Source organism: Rhinolophus sinicus, chromosome 15 (genome assembly GCF_057876585.1).
Source record: "Rhinolophus sinicus isolate RSI-liver-muscle chromosome 15, RSI-T2T, whole genome shotgun sequence".
Classification (NCBI taxonomy): Eukaryota; Metazoa; Chordata; class Mammalia; order Chiroptera; family Rhinolophidae; genus Rhinolophus; species Rhinolophus sinicus.
In genome coordinates this window covers 7,581,935-7,597,678 of record NC_142515.1, presented here as the reverse complement: position 1 = coordinate 7,597,678, position 15,744 = coordinate 7,581,935, and the positions used below count along the sequence as shown (strand labels likewise).

At 50.0% G+C, this 15,744-nt stretch overlaps 1 protein-coding gene across 2 annotated transcripts in view; it reads left to right on the top strand.

Moving 5' to 3' along the window:
* HTRA1 (HtrA serine peptidase 1) overlaps nt 1-13,906 on the top strand; it is a 50,028-nt gene extending 36,122 nt beyond the window's left edge. The window contains exons 4-9 of one of the 2 annotated variants that reach the window (XM_019752951.3): nt 6,636-6,830; nt 7,802-7,834; nt 9,225-9,339; nt 10,595-10,652; nt 12,124-12,219; nt 13,200-13,906. In XM_019752951.3, coding sequence (XP_019608510.2) covers nt 6,636-6,830; nt 7,802-7,834; nt 9,225-9,339; nt 10,595-10,652; nt 12,124-12,219; nt 13,200-13,368 — 666 coding nt within the window. In that variant the 3' untranslated portion in view covers nt 13,369-13,906. Of the gene's footprint in view, nt 1-6,635; nt 6,831-7,801; nt 7,835-9,224; nt 9,340-10,594; nt 10,653-12,123; nt 12,220-13,097 lie in introns of both variants that reach the window. The other variant, XM_019752953.3, reaches the window with a different exon arrangement.
* The last annotated feature ends 1,838 nt before the right edge of the window (nt 13,907-15,744 follow it).

Below are 15,744 nucleotides of genomic sequence, written 5' to 3'. Positions count from 1 at the left end.
AGAAAATGAAAGGTTAGCATAACTGTTTTCAGAAGGCACATTGAATCACTGAGTTGAGTCACCGCCAGTTGCTGCAATATTAGCCTTTGAAGCAAACCTCAACACACACGACCAGTCTGCAGCTCCAGCCCCTTGAAAACGAGGGGCTCGGCAGCTGGCAGACACAGTGGCTTCTGCAGATTCAGCAACAAAAATATTTTTGTAACAGGAGCACTTGATACTTTTCAAGGAAGAGAAAGAAACAGTTGACTTCCCTCATTAGGTTAAAATGAAGTTGCCAGTTTTTCCTTTAATTTCACTGGTTTGTTTCATTGCTCTTCACTCCAAGCTTCAGGGAATAAGGTTGCGATGAAATGAGCACTGCAGGCCTGTCAGTCAAAACCCAGTGCGGCTGGGTCATCGTTTTGAGTCCTTTCTAGATGATTACCAGCTGAGCCAGCATCTGGAGAGTTCCAGGAATCTCCTCTCTTCCCATGGCCGGAGGAGTTCGCAGGGGACCGTCTGACCCCGTGGTGGAATTGCATGAAGAGATTTACCAAGACCTCTGGTGCCTGTTTTGATTTTTACCAATTTAACCGTTGTCTGCTAATAGGTGTTTTTTAGAATCAGCCAGGTCTTCTGGAAAGAACCATAATTGTCAGAGTTGGGATGACCTTGGATATCACCAGGCTTAACCTCCTTATTTTAGAAGTGGTAAAATCGAGGCCCAAGGTCACGGAGTGAGTTAATACAGGAACAAGACCCAATCCAGATGTCCTGCTTCCTTGGACAGTGCGCTCTTAGGATACATGGAGGGCGAGGTAGCTGTGTGTGTGTGTGTGTGTGTGTGTGTGTGTGTGTGTGTGTGTGTGTGTGGTGTGCATTTTGTCTAAAGTCCTCATTCTGCACCCCCCTTGGATGATGCTGGAGAATAAGCTGGAAGCAAGCCATCAGCCTGGGGGGCATTGCTCAGCTCAGGCCTAGCTTTTCTCCCCTGGGGGATTCCAGCGGTTGTGATTCACCTTCAGCCAGAGGCCACATGTGGAGCCCATGAGGCAGGTGGCACCATGCAGGCCGCCTCCACGTCCCGGCCTGGCTTGTCTGAGGATAATTCAGGCTCCCACCATCAGAAAGCCAGCATGGCGCTGGGGACGCATGAAGTTGCTTTGCCTCTATTCTGATTTTTCTTCAACTCCCCCACTGCCCTTTGTGTGTCATTTCTGCTCCCATCACCTGCCCCTGTGGAACAGTCTGGGCACAGAGCAGCTTTCTCACTGGCCATCAAGCCATGTGCTCAGAGCACCTGGCAGTGGGCAGAGTGGGCTGGAATGGAGGAGTCTAGTCCCGGTAATGCCACCACCCAGGTGTGGGACCCTCAGTACCCTGGTGAGCAGAATGGGCACGACGCCTGTCCCATCTGTCCCACAGGGTGCTGGTTGTCAAGGCCGAGGGAATGACAGAGCCCGAGGCGCTTAGGGCACGTACGAGGGCTGAGTTTGCCTATGGCTCTGCTCAGACTGCTTGTATCTTGCTGACCCCACAGAAATTGCGAGACCACTGCTTTCCTTTGAAGCAGACTTCTCCTCTTGTCCCCACCCCCTGAAAAACCACATGAAAGAGCATACACTTATTAGAACCCTTTCCAAACACTGTTATGTACTAGGATCACCACTCTAAAATGAACCGTTTTCCCCGAAGCTTCGGTGGACTCTGATGGTTGCCCACCCCGCAGCCTCCCTCTCTCTGCTGGCAGAGCCCCGGGTTTGTTTTAGGTCCACCCCTGCCCCATCCCATTCCTGATGCAGGCAAATCCTGAGGGGCCTGAGGCAGTCCCAGGGTCCCTCGCCCGTGGGTGATTGAGGGCATCTTTCCACCCGGATGCTGGCTGATGACCCACGAGGAATGTGCTGGGTCCTTTTGGATTCTCTGCTCTTATGAAGAGACACACCAGGGAGATAAGATCCTTACTCCCACTGGGCATTGTTTTTCTGTAATGACTGGCGTGGCAATGAGCATCTTGTGACTGTGAGAACAGGCTGAACTTGATGGGACAGAAAGAAGGAAGGAGCCTCTTCTTAGGTTGTCCTTGGGCCTTTGAGGTGATCAGCGCTGGCACCACCCTGCCCTGAGCAGGTGGATATTTATGCCGTTTTGAGTTGGGTTTTCTGTTACTTGCTCTGAAAACAGCCTAATCGATACGCCCAAATCATTTTTAGTGTTGCTCTTTATTTAGCCCTTTTGGAAGGTTCTGGGCTGAGCTCGCTCTGGTGATGGAGACTTGGACTTCGTCTCGTTTTACTGCCGTGTGTCCTGGTGGCTTGCATGACTCTCTACCCGTCAGACAGTGAGCCTGGAGGGCACGGGTGGGTTTCATTGACCTTTTGTGTTCACCGTGCCAGGCATGTGGCGCGTGCTCAGTGAAGGCTTCTCTTTCTGTCGAGAAAGGTCCCTTTCGCGGTGGCAGTGCTCCATGGAGCGGTGCTGCCAGGCCGGCTGGCTGGTGTTTGTTTGCCGTGATCTAAATGAACGGCAAGAGCCTTCTTTAATCAGTGTGCCCCAGCCTCTTCCAAGTCTTAGCATTACATCGACCACACAATTAGTATCCTGCCTATGGCCAGTATCTGGTCATTTAGCATAGCTGTGGGGTCCACACCCAGGACTTCTGACACCTTCCCCGGGCTGTTTCTCCATCCACCTGGGTGGCAGTGGATAGACACCTCAGGTGTCAGGGGGATTTGTGTTTTCTTATGCTGGTTGGCTCTCCTGTGAGGATGTCATTAGCATTACTGAGCACTTGCAGACTGCCGGCAGCTATGCTTTTCGGCCTGGACATCCCTCTTTTCTATTGGCCTGCCAGGCGCCCCCTCTCGTGAGCATGAGCGTGACCTTGAGCACTGGCAGCGTGACGGGCTTACTTTGGGATGGACAGGCTCTCTGGGTGGGGCCCGAGGGCTCCAGCTCAGCTCTGACATGGACTCGGAGTTTTACCTTTGCCCCGTGGGAGCTCTCCCACCCCCCTGCTTTGGTACGCACCCAGACCTGCTGAACGGGACTGTGCCCCATTCTTCCCCCTCCCCCTGCTCTTCTGCTGAGTGGAGGACTGTCTGCCTTTCAGTTCATAGGCATGATACCAGGCTCCAGTGAGATGGCGAGATGTGAGAAGTGGCTGTTAGGAGAAGGGCTGGCATCTCCAAGATGGCCTGTGGCTGGGGCCCACTTCAAAGGAGATCAGACAGCGTCTGCAGACGGGAGTCTTGAAATGACTTTCATGTGGGCAGCACGGGAACCAGCCTGCGGACGGCAGCGCAGGGTTAGACCAGGAATGAGCAGCCCGTTTCACGCCTGCAGGTCAAGGCCGGGCATGGCTTTGTGCTTCCAGCCCTATCTGCATTTCATCTCCCCAAGTGCCCCCATGGAGCCTGTGTCTAGACAGCTATAGAATAAAATCCTCACTCACTGAGTAGGAATTTGGCGTGCAGACATAGAGCCGCGCCTAGCAGACAGGCCTGAGGTAAGGATGGCGGCAGGAAATGAACCCCTCTTGGATCGGAAACCGACTGGGGAAACTGATGCTCACCAGGCCAGCCGGCTTCCAAAAAAATCGCCCCCAAAAGGCATTTTGACTTCATGGGGATGCATAAATGTGGCTGGGCCCACACCTCTGTCCCATGTCACTCCCTTGCCAAGAGTTCTGCCTGCAATTAGAATTCTAGGTTAATATATCCTAGGAGTGCAAGTCTGAGAACTGTGAAGCCTGTTTTCTTGTTCAGTCAGGCTGCTCATTAGCTGTGAGAAGTCAATCCTCTGAGCCTCAGTTTCCACATCTGTAAAATGGGGATGGGGTGGGGAAAGGGAATATGCCCTAACTCCCAAGTTGGTCATGGAAGTGCTTTGTCATCTGGGAAGTAAAATTGTTCATTTCTTCAATTCAGGTTTCATATTATAACGTACCCCCCCACTCTGGTATGTGTTTTTCTGTCTTAAAATAGTTGTTCATAATCTGAAATGTTTGAGTGAATAAAAGCTTATACATAGTGAGAGCTGGTGTTGCCCACTGGTGCAGCTTTGACTAAATGGCACTTGTGACTGCTTTTCCTCCTCTGTGTTCAGTTTTCGGGAGACTCGGGGCTGTATTGCTGATGTCCACTTTTCCAAGCCCGTGTGGTCACCCTAGTGTGGACGACTTCACTGCGCTGAAGCCATGCTTGTCCAAGGGGTTCTCTGGGCGTCCCCTGGAGGCCTGGCCCTACCCAGCCAACGTGATGGAGCAGCACACAGGCCGTTGATAGTGTGCCCTTGTGGGGGTCTGTCACCTGTGTCCTCACAGCTCTGCACCCCCTCCCACCAAGCAGTTGCCTCCTTATCTCATCCTCTGGGCTTGAACTCAGACTTGGAAAAGAAGCCGTCCAGGGAGCACTGTCTAGGCTCCTCTGCCTTCTAACTCCCCTGAGACCTGAGAGCCTGGCTCTGGCTCCCTACTCAGGCGGCGGAGGTGGAGTGGCAAGGAGCGGGGATGAGCAAATTCTCATTAAGATCTCCACGGCGAGTCCTGCCACGTAACTTTCTGAGGTGCTTCCCAGCCTGTGGCTGAACTGATGTGGGCTGGGCCCACCTTTCTGTATTTGAATTTTATCTCCTGCATTGAAGTTGGTAAAAAGCAACTGCTGTCTTAGGCAGCCAGCTGGACCCAGCCCCCCGGAGCCTCCGCTATGTCTGCTTGCCCATCCCTCAAGCCAGCCCTGAAGGCTGTTCCCAGGCCCTGAAGGAATGGGAGTGTCCCCAGCAGGCCTCCCCTGTCACCAGCCCTGACTCCCGCCTGCCCACCCGCCGCATTGCGACTGTTGGATGAAGTCATTTCTGGCAGGGCTGGCTGGCGCCGGCCCAGGGTAAACAGGCTATGCTGAGCTCGCTGGTGTGCCTGGATGCTGATGAGCCTGGGGCCTGCCCCCTCCAGAGCAGCACCATGCACTCTGACCTCAGGCAACCTTAAGACAATGAGTTGCGGTCGGGGGTAGACCTGGGCCACCAGCCTTCTTCTGAGTGGAGCACTGGGTGACGCAAACTAGCTTGTAGGAGTTTAGTTGGTGGGGTTTCCCCCATTGGGAAATACTAATACTAATAATAATAGAAATAACACTAACAGACACACGATGTTTAACATGAGCCAGGTGTATTCAAAGAGCGGCTCAGATCTTATGTCACTTAGTTCTCACCACTAACTGATGAGACAAGTGTACAACGTGATTCCCACTCTCCAGATGAGCACACTGAGGACCCGACTGGTTGTAAGCTCAGGCCAGGACCTCATCAGGCCGCCTGGCCCAGGGTCTGTGCTCTTGACCACAGGGCTCTAGTGGGCCTCTCAGTATCTGTGGTCTGAGGGGCAGTCCTTCTCATGTGTCTCTCTCAAAGTCAGTTTGAGGTCTTAGATCCTCCTCCGTGAACTTTCTGGCCCAGCGTCTTCCTGAGCAGCACCTTCGTTATTGGGGTGGGGAGGGGGTCTTTGTGGCGAGGTGCTGTGTATTGGATGAGAGAGTCTGGGCCTGGGATCACAGCCCCAGGATGAAATCCCTGTTGTGTCTCAGGTCCACCCAGTGACTCAGAGCCTCAGTTTCTTCATCTGCTAAATGGGCCCTGTGATCACCCTACCTCATCAGCTAGAGGAGGTGCTGACTTTACCACTTGTTTCTTTTTTGAGTTGGACAGACATGAGGACCCCTGAATTGCACTTAGCACGAGGCCTGGGCTAGGTCTTTGCTTTCTGGACCTGGCCCGTGTTGTTGGGGCAGCTGCTTATTTGATTCAGAGAACAAAGGCAAAAGGAACTCCTTGGTTCTGGGAAGGAAGGGAAGGGGAGGGCCTGAGGCCTTCCCAGTGGGAAGTGCTGCTCTCCTTGGCCTGGTGACTCAAGCTGGTTGTATTTCGTCCCATTTTGGTTTGAAGAGTCATTTGGGGCTTCGACTCTGCCTGGCCTTCACAGAGCATCTGGGGTCAGACTTGCTGGGTTAATCAGTCTGCCTGGGCCGGGGGTAGAGGCGGTTGGTGGAGGACTTTTTCAGGCGAGGAGAGAGCCCTCCTCGGAGGTGTTGGTATGTGGGGGTCGTGGAGGCTCTACTGCCCCAACCCCACCCCTGCCTCTCACCAGAATGGCACTGAGTCCGTGCTCCAGACCCCCCAGGACTCGGGAGGATGTGCCTGTGCTAAGTGGGGCGGCTGCATCCTTTCCCTTCTCCAGGGGTGTGTGGGCTCAGGATCTTCCCTGGGGTTTGGGGTTTCGTGCTCTAAGAACGCCCCCGGCAGTCTTGCCCCAAATCTGAAATGTGTCTCCCTCTGTCTCCGGATCTCAGGGTTTCAGCGTTAGTCTGTGCTGATAGCTTCAAGATGTGCTGACCTCGAGGTGGCCTCTAGTAACCTTCCCACATTTTCCATGGCGTGTGGCTTCATGCTCACAACAGCTTACAAAAAAGTATTGATTATTGTGGGTGGGAAGGGGTGTGGGCCTCACTCAGCCCAGAAGGGATGTAGGCCTGACCTCAGTTTCCGAAAGGCCTGGTGTTTACAAGTGCCCCGCCACTGCTTGGCATTCCACGACATCTGTGTGCGAATCCCTTCCACTAACTTCACTGAACACAGCAACGCCCACCTTGTGGTTCCAGGGAAAGCTGCCCGTGCTGCTGCTTGGCCGGTCCTCAGAGCTGCGGCCAGGAGAGTTCGTGGTCGCCATTGGAAGCCCGTTTTCCCTGCAAAACACAGTCACCACCGGGATTGTCAGCACCACCCAGCGTGGCGGCAAAGAGCTGGGGCTCCGGAACTCGGACATGGACTACATCCAGACAGACGCCATCATCAACGTGAGCCTGGCTGCTGCCACCCGCTGGGGTCGGGGCGGGTTTTCAGAAAGTCCGGCTTAGGAAGCTGGGGTGGCATCAGAACGTCAAGGTGCTGTGCAGGGAGTTCCCTTTGAAGCCCTACAGCAGATGAGGCCGCAGGCTGGTGCTCCGCCCGTTTGCCATCTCCAGGGCCTGCTGTGAGGGGGACTTCAGATTTGCCAAGGTGTGTAGCCTGCAGGAGCTTCCGCCTCCCTCAGGGGCAGCGGACCCTCAGTGGGGCTGCTTTGGCAACTTTGTGGCAGGAGGGCCACTCGCCCTGGCACTGGCTCCATAGCCCCCGGAGGTGTGTGCTCTGTCTTGGGGCGCAGTCTGAGCCTTGCTGCAACACTATTCGATGTCTGATGAGGCCAGGGGTTGCGCTACACAATCTCATAAATGGAATCTTTTTTCAATCACTTTTTTCCACTTCAGTTGTCTCCCAATAGGGTTGACGTTTCTAAAAAGCAATGTTCCCCCCCCATTTGTCTAATAAATAAGAAACAGCGTGTTTTGTGCACTTGCTGCCTGTAGTAGGTGTTATTCCCAAGCTTTCTTGTGATCTGCCTGAAGTAATAGAAAGAGAACAAACCATGTGGATTTCTAGCCCCAGCAGCAAAGTAGAGATCACACAGCTGCGGGGCTGTGTAGGTTGACGTTTTGTGATACTGGGCAGGTGGGCAGCCAGCCTGCTGCCAAGAGAAGTTGTGTTGAATGTTTTGGGGAATTTATAGTTGGCCTCTGGGCTTTGGAGGGGAAAAAAAGAATATTCCCATTTATGGCACATCTAAAACTTTCTGAAAATGGTTCAGGTCCCTTTTTTCCAGCAAAATATTAGATTGACAGGAACAAATCTCAGGAAAGAATCTGCACTCAGGAAACTGCCAGGCAAGGAAGTAGCTTGGAGCATATAGGGACATCAACTCATAACCTTTTTAATTTTTGTTTCATTTCAGTATGGAAACTCTGGAGGCCCATTAGTCAACTTGGTAAGACCTTTCTAAAAATCTATGTACATGCTTTTTTATTGCTTTCTTTTCAGACATGCATTTGCCAAACACATTATCTAATTCTTTTGAAATGAACTCTGTGAATGTACTGTATCCTTGCAAATTACCCTTATCTTTTCTGGAAGGAGTCAGGTATGCTGGAGTTGAGGGTTGGAAATGTTATGCCAGTGGACATGCTCATGTTTCAAAGTTATAAGTGTATGCAGTGGAATTCAGGGCCAACGCAGGAGTAGCTAAAGGGACAGGTCTTTGTTTTGAAGATGTCAGCAGTTCTGTCCTGTCACACAAAGGCACAGTCCTTCAAACGAAGTCTCAAGGCCGCTGGAAGAGCTGTTTGGCTTGTCCATGGTCTTTGTCTTGGCCAGAAGCCCTCGCTTAAGACCTGGCTGGAATGAAGAGTTACCCCGCTCACCAAGATGTCACTTAAGCCTGTGTTTAAATACGTAAGCATAGAAAGAGAAGCCTCAGAATCAGACTGTCAGAGTGAGGGCGCAGCTCAGGGGACCTCCAGCTCAACTCTCATTTACAGGTGGTGAAACTGAGGCCATCTTGAGCAAGGCCCAGGATGGCAATGCCCCTTGGTTGGCACCTTGGAGTCAGGGACTGAATTCTCAGTGCTACGGAGGTGCCAAGAATGATTTATACTCTCTTGGCTGTTTTCCCTTTTAAGTCTGAGTTGAACAAACCGTTTAACAATAGGATTCAGAATAATGGTCGAATGGCGTGAGGCAAGCTTGTTATTCCAGGATCATTTCCTATCGAGTAGCGTTCAGTAAACTGTGAATTTATCTTGAATTGAAGCACGCCCTGTAAACTGGCTTCCTCCGTGACTTACAGTTCGTCCGAGACAAGCAGAGGAAATGAGGCGAGAATGAGCACCCCTTGGCCCCATGCAGCACCCCTAAGGCTGCTGTGTGAGTCCAGACTGCATTTCCTCCAGTGAAGCATGTCAGCCCTAAGGGCTGTGGTTGTTTCTCCTGATATCAGCAAAGGAATCTTAAGATCACCAAAGTGGGAGGAGCAGGAGGGTGTGGAGAGCCACCTAAAGGACTCAGAGGTTTTAGATACACACTCCCTGTGAAAAGAACAAACGTGCGTGTGCGTCTTGAAACTATCTGCTTGAAGCTGTTTTTACAGCACCATGAAGACCGAGCCCAGAATGTGTGTGCGTGTGTGTTGGCTCTTCCCTCGCTGAGCTTGACTTAACGTTGCCCAAGCCTTGCCTCCCCCCTTCAACCCCGGAACCTCCTCCTGTCACTTTCCCCAACTCCCTCAAAGACTTCATTTACGCAAATTCGCCATTCTCTTGGTGCACGTCCCCAGGTAAACCTTCGTGGATTCAATAAGCCATTTCCATCTTTCTTTTCAGGACGGTGAAGTGATTGGAATTAACACCCTGAAAGTGACAGCTGGCATCTCCTTCGCAATCCCATCTGATAAGATTAAAAAATTTCTAACAGAGTCCCATGACCGACAGGCCAAAGGTAAAGAGAGACCCAGGCAGCCAGCTGGTGGGAGATTCAGGCCTGAGGCTTGGCTGCTTCTTGGGGACTTGGGGGCAGGAAGTGACACACCTGATGAGCCACCGAAACTTGCATATTTAGAAGGGTGCATATTTAGAAGGGGAAGGAATGCACGTTATTAACTCCCAGTTTTATGTCATAGATGCTTGACCATTTTTGACCTATGACTGTGAATGTCTCATACAGTTTAATGTGTGCCAGGTGTGGTCCTAAGTGATTTCTATACATCATTTTACTTCATTATTCATTTGTGTCATTTAATTCTTTTGCCCTATTAGGGGGGTATTATTAGTCCCATTTTACTGATGAGAAAACTGAGATTCAGGGAGATCATTTATTCCACAAATGTTTCTGGACCCATCTGCTCTGGGTCAGACTGGGGTTTCCTTGCAGGTGTAACATTTACGTTCTCCTCTCCTCTTTGGAGGCTGACAGTAAACAAACAAATAAGGTAATTTCCGATGACAACAAGTTGCTTCCCAGAAAATGAAGCAGGGTGGCAGGCTAGGGAGTGAGGGGAGGGGCGGCCAGTGGAGACAGTGAGGCCAGAAAATGCCTCCCAAGCTGAGACGTGAAGGAGAGGGAGCCAGCAGGGATGTGGGGAGACAGCATTCTGACAGGAACAGCTGGTTCCAGGCTCCGCCATGGGCACAGTATAGCGGGCATAGGACCTGAGAGTGGGCTGTGCGGCTGGACGCAGTGCCCGTGTAGAAGTGGAAAGAAGTCGCCAGGGTCACAGCAGGCCGTGATGAGGGGCTGGGGTTGCATTTTAACTGCATCAAGAAGATGGGAGTTTATGATCTGGCTGATGTCTTTAGGTCACTGTCAGGACTGGGGGGAAACTGTGCTGTAGGGGTGGGTGAGAGTTGGGGGATCAGTGAAGAGGCTCTCCCAGTCGTCCAGACGGGGGGGGGGGAGTGAGGGGGCACATTCTGGATTTGTATGAGGGATAGAACCCTTATCAGATGTCACAATGAGGCAACGAGGGAGTCGATGAAGGGTCGCGCCTAGATTTTTGGCCATTAACTGAAATGGCAGGACTTTCCAAGGCAGGACCCCTACGGCAGATAGGGGTCCGAGCCACAGCCTCAGGGTACGCCCCCATGGCCCTGACTTCTCACTGCAAACTTGGGGATTGAATCTCATGGCTCCCGGTATCTCCGACACAGCCACCAAGTGGGCTGACCTCTTTGTTGTCCTTTTGTTGTCACACCAGGCAAAACCATCACCAAGAAGAAGTATATTGGCATCCGAATGATGTCGCTCACATCCAGGTGGGTAACAGGACGTTTATGTCTGTGTCTTCAATTCAAATAAACCTGAATTTCAGTAGGTGCTCACTAGTACCCCTGAAAGAAAAAGCCTTCTGCTGCCTTAAGATATCTCTGCCATAAGTTTCTGGTTAAAATGAAATAACATTTGGAAAGAGACAAGGGGTCATTATCCTTGACCTCTTTTTGTGCCTTTCATTTTATTTTTGTGTTCTGAGTGGGTCCTTCCTTCTAGAAGGTTCTACCCTCCTCTTTGAAGGCAGGCCTGAACAGCAGGGACTGTTGATCCCTCTGCCTCAGGCCTTCCTCTCACCACTTGGTCTGTTGAAACGCACATTCCGGGAGTGCCCCAAGCGCCTCCCTCAGCCCCAGAGCGTCCTGGCCGTGTGCTGTATGTGGGCTGTGGCTCCAGGAATGCGGGTCAGGCCCAGTGTGACTGACGGGCTTGTTTTCCCCGAGCCGGTGGAAGTTGTGGCATGTGGCTGCCAGGCCCATAACATACTGGTGTTTTACCCTTGATGAAAAAAATCTGGTGTAATCGCTGGAGTCCTGGTGACTAAGGGCATGGTTGAAACTGTTGTGGATGAAGCTGGCAAGGACTAGAACATAGTAACATAGATATTAATATGTATTATTATAATTAACGAACTATTAATTAATTATGAACACAAGACTGTAGGTTAGATACCCATGACCTCTCCAGAATATGGACTGATTTGCCAAGGTGAAAATGGGCACCAGTTCTTGCTTGGAACTATGGGTATAGTTCCTGGGTGCAGGCCCGGGTCTACTTTATGGCTTGTGATTTGGGGAACGATTTGGTCTCTGAACTCCTCAGTATTCTCCTCTCCAGGATGAGGGTAACCGTACAGGCATTTTGGTGGGTGCTGAGGACCGAGTGATTTCATGTATGTTAAGTCTCAGACTAATGGGTGGTAGCAATAATCACTAGCTGCAGTGACACTAGCCACTATTTGTCACCTGCTTGTTCTGCACCCGGCACTGGTGCTCTAGCTAGATGATCTCATCTAATCCTCACAAAAACCCTATGTCGTACAGGACTGTCATCATCCCTATTTTTCAGGTGAGACAACTAAGGCACAGAGAGGTTAAGCAACTGCCCAGGGTCACACAGCTAGAAAGTGCCAAAGCTGAGGCTCCAAATCAGCTCTATTTTATGGCTTGTGATTTGGGGAACGATTTGGTTACAGCCGCTATACTGTACTGACTCTTTAAGTGGTAGCTACTATCAATTAACTAATAAAATTAATGATAATAATGAAACACTTCCCTCACTGTTATCCAGTAGGTCTTTGACTCTACTAGAGAGGCAATTTAAAGCAGAATCAGAACTCCTGGAGGAGTTTTACATTAGAATCAGAGACAGAAGGAGAAGCCAGGTGGGAGCTGGGTCTCCGCAGAGGAAGGCCCGTTGGCACTTGATGTTCACACAGGTGCTTTTTCTCCCAAGCAGCAAAGCCAAAGAGCTGAAGGACCGTCACCGAGACTTCCCGGACGTGCTTTCCGGAGCGTATATCATTGAAGTGATTCCCGATACCCCAGCGGAAGCGTGAGTTTGCACTATTTTCCCTTTTCCTAATATCCCTGTGGTTCCTGGGGGTCATGGGGAGGGGGCCATGTTCTTTCCATGTCCACTCAGGTGATTGTGAGGGTCCTGGACCCAATGGTTGGGTGTCCTTGGTCAGTCCTGCTGGTCGGGCCTGGTTCAGCTCAGGACCAGGGCCAGCAAACTCTTTTCTGGGGGCCAGGTCTGGCAGGCTGCCTGCTTTTGTACCACCCATGGGCTAAGAATAGATTTTGCATTTTTCAATGTTTGAAAAAATTTTTAAATAAGAATAGTGTGAGATATGAAAATTATGTGAAATTCAAACTTCAGTGTCCATAAATGAAGATTTACTGGAAGACAGCCATACCCAGTGGATTACCTATCGTTTATGGTGGCTTTTGGCCCATAATGGCAGAGTCGAGTAATGACAGAAGATAGTATGGCCGGCAAACACTAAGATATTTTCTACCTGGCCCTTTACAGAAAACGCTAGCTAACCTCTATGCTAGACGATTAAAGACCATGACAGCCTATTTGAGGCTGTCATACATGAGAGCTAGAGTTATAGCAAAAATAACACCAAAGTGCCACGTGATAGAACCACTCTGCCCATCTCTGTAGGAACTGTTCTGAGTTATGACACCCATTACAAGAAAGTCGGCCTTGGTCATGGTACATGGTAGATAGTATCTGGTACATCCTTGCCTCCTTCGTGGTCAATCTGGCACAGATCATACAAGTGCTGGCAGGCATTTCTGCAATGGACATGATTGGCATTTAACCTAAAAAAATCTCGGAAGGAAGTAATGCAGACGTTGGTGGTTTAAGCCACTCTCGCAAGAGTTAACCATCGTCACACCCTGTTTGCTCTGGGCTTTCAGGTGCTAAACTGTGCCTCTGTCAAGGTAAAGTCGATCACCTTTCGTGGCAGTTAGACCAGGAGGAATGGAAACATCACGATTGTGTTCCCCTTTGTGTTGCAGTGGTGGGCTCAAGGAAAATGATGTCATAATCAGCATCAATGGACAGTCGGTGGTCTCCGCCAATGACGTCAGTGACGTCATTAAAAAGGAGAGCACCCTGAACATGGTTGTCCGCAGGGGCAATGAAGACATTATGATCACGGTGATTCCCGAAGAAATCGACCCCTAGGCAGAGGCATGAGCTGGACTTCATGTTTGCCTCAAGGACTCTCTGGTGGATGATGCACGATGACTCGGCTGGTGGCATGGGACACCATGGACTCTGGGCTGCCATGTTCCTTGTTCAGCAGAAACACCCCGGCCAACAGACTCCTCCTTGATTATTTGCAGGCAAAACCAATGTAACGTTGTAGATGCTCAGGCAGAGACTCGCCCTTCTGTACCATATGTATGCAGTGTGCTTTTCCTTGCCAGCTTGGACTGTTCCTGCTTAGACAGTCAACATTTGTCTCCTCTTTTAACTGAGTCATCGTCCTAGCCCAACCAAGGCAGTTGATAGAACGCGTAGATAAGAGGACGGTCCCCTGGGAGCCAGAACGGCACGGGGCGTGTGTAAACTTTCCTCTGAGTCAGCACCCAGAGGGAGCCGAGACCACGGGAGGCTGAACACTGGCTTCCAGTCCAGCCAGGGTGGCCTCTTTGGGGAATCTCTTCAGAACTGGGAGCCCAATGACTTTGAGTTTGAGCTATTAAAATACTTCTTCATACTTTGCTTTGTGGCGTGCTTCTTTTCCTTTCCACAAACAGCTGGTTGCAATGTCTCTCAGATGATTACAGTGTCAGTGGGCTCCTCATTAAACCCAAGAGTTGATCTTCCCAGTGATTTCAAAATCACCCTGTGCGGTTTACCGGTGTTATGAACAACTGTACTTGGCTGTCCTGGCTTCGTCAAGTTGGATTTGAGGACAGTTGCATTTGCATCTGAAGCGCTTCAAACTAAATAAGGGTCTGTTGACCTCATGCATCATGCAGTCAATCCACAAAGATTTTCTGGGCCCCTGCTCTGCATCAGGCGTGGGGCTAAGTGTAGAGGGGTGAATGCAGACGTGCTGCCACTACCTTGCTGAATTCAGTCAAGAAACCAGGTCTCTTTCTGAAAGGGAGACAGTTCAACTCCCAAGGATGTAACTCCCAAACTGTCTTGTTCTAAGTTCCCAGAAAGCACAAGCTGAACCTGATTTCCAACTGTCCTGAGCTCTGAAATAAGAACTAGACTTTAAGCCTTGGGGGGTATAGAGTAGGGCTCCCCTTGAAATGTTCTAGAAGAGGCACAGCTTTAGGCGACTGTAGGCACCTCTGTCTCCATGAAAGTTTCCAGGAGTTTGCTGAACCCGAGAAGCCTGTTGCAAAACTTTAGCTTATGGTAGAAGTTTGCATGGCCTGAGTCCCCGTGGGAGCACACACCAGAGAGGAGGCTGTTTACTCCAAGAGCAGAGGGTGAGAGGCTCTCTAAATGCTGTATTTCCCGGAAAATAAGACCTACCCCAAAAATAAGCCCCAGATAAGATTGTCAGCCAGATGGACGCATTTAGTACGTTATAACGATGTTCCAGAAGATGACATGACTGTATTTGAATAAATGTAGGTTGCTATACATGAAAAAATAAGACATCCCCTGAAAATACACCCTACTGCGTCTTTTGGAGCAAAAATTAATATAAGACCCGGTCTTATTTTCGGGGAAATACAGTGTTAGCGTCAAAAGGGGGGCCTTGTACTGGATGGAGCTTCAGTTCTCTAGACTGAGAGCTTAATCCTTCCTCGACTAATACCGTGTTTCCCCGAAAATAAGACCTAGCTGGACCATTAGTTCTAATGCATCTTTTGGAGCAAAAATTAATATAAGACCCGGTAGTATACCCAGTATTATACTATATTTTATATTTATTATATTAGACACGGTGTTATATTATTATATTATATTATTGTCATGCGGGCACTCTGCTCCCACTCCCCACATAAGAATGCAGGATATGGGGAGGGCAAAAAGGAACACCCACAGAGGCATAGATAGGGGAGTCACACCACTACACTCTCACTGGCGGCTGGGTTGGAGACACAGGAAGCACGAGCTACATGATCTGCAGTCTGCTGTTTGCTTCTGTGCCAACCAACCAACCAACCCCACTTGCCACCTGCAATCCGCACCTGCCAGCTTAGCCATGGCAGTTATATCAGTGGCTAATAGCTAACCGGTAACAGCTGATGGCCATCTACTGCCCAAGCCAGCACCTTTCCATGTGAGGTTGAGAGCCTGGAAACTGCTCTCCTGGCTCTGTCCCCACAATATTATATTATATTATATTATATTATATTATATTATATTATATTATATTATATTATATTATATTATATTATATTATATTATATTATATTATATTATATTATATTATATTATATTAATATTACCCAGTCTTATAGTAAAATAAGACCATATCTTATATTAATTTTGCTCCAAAAGACACATCAGAACTGATGGTCTGGCTACACGGTGGGATCTCAGACCAATTCAGAACAACCGAAGCTGTGGAAGGCGCAAGGCCCA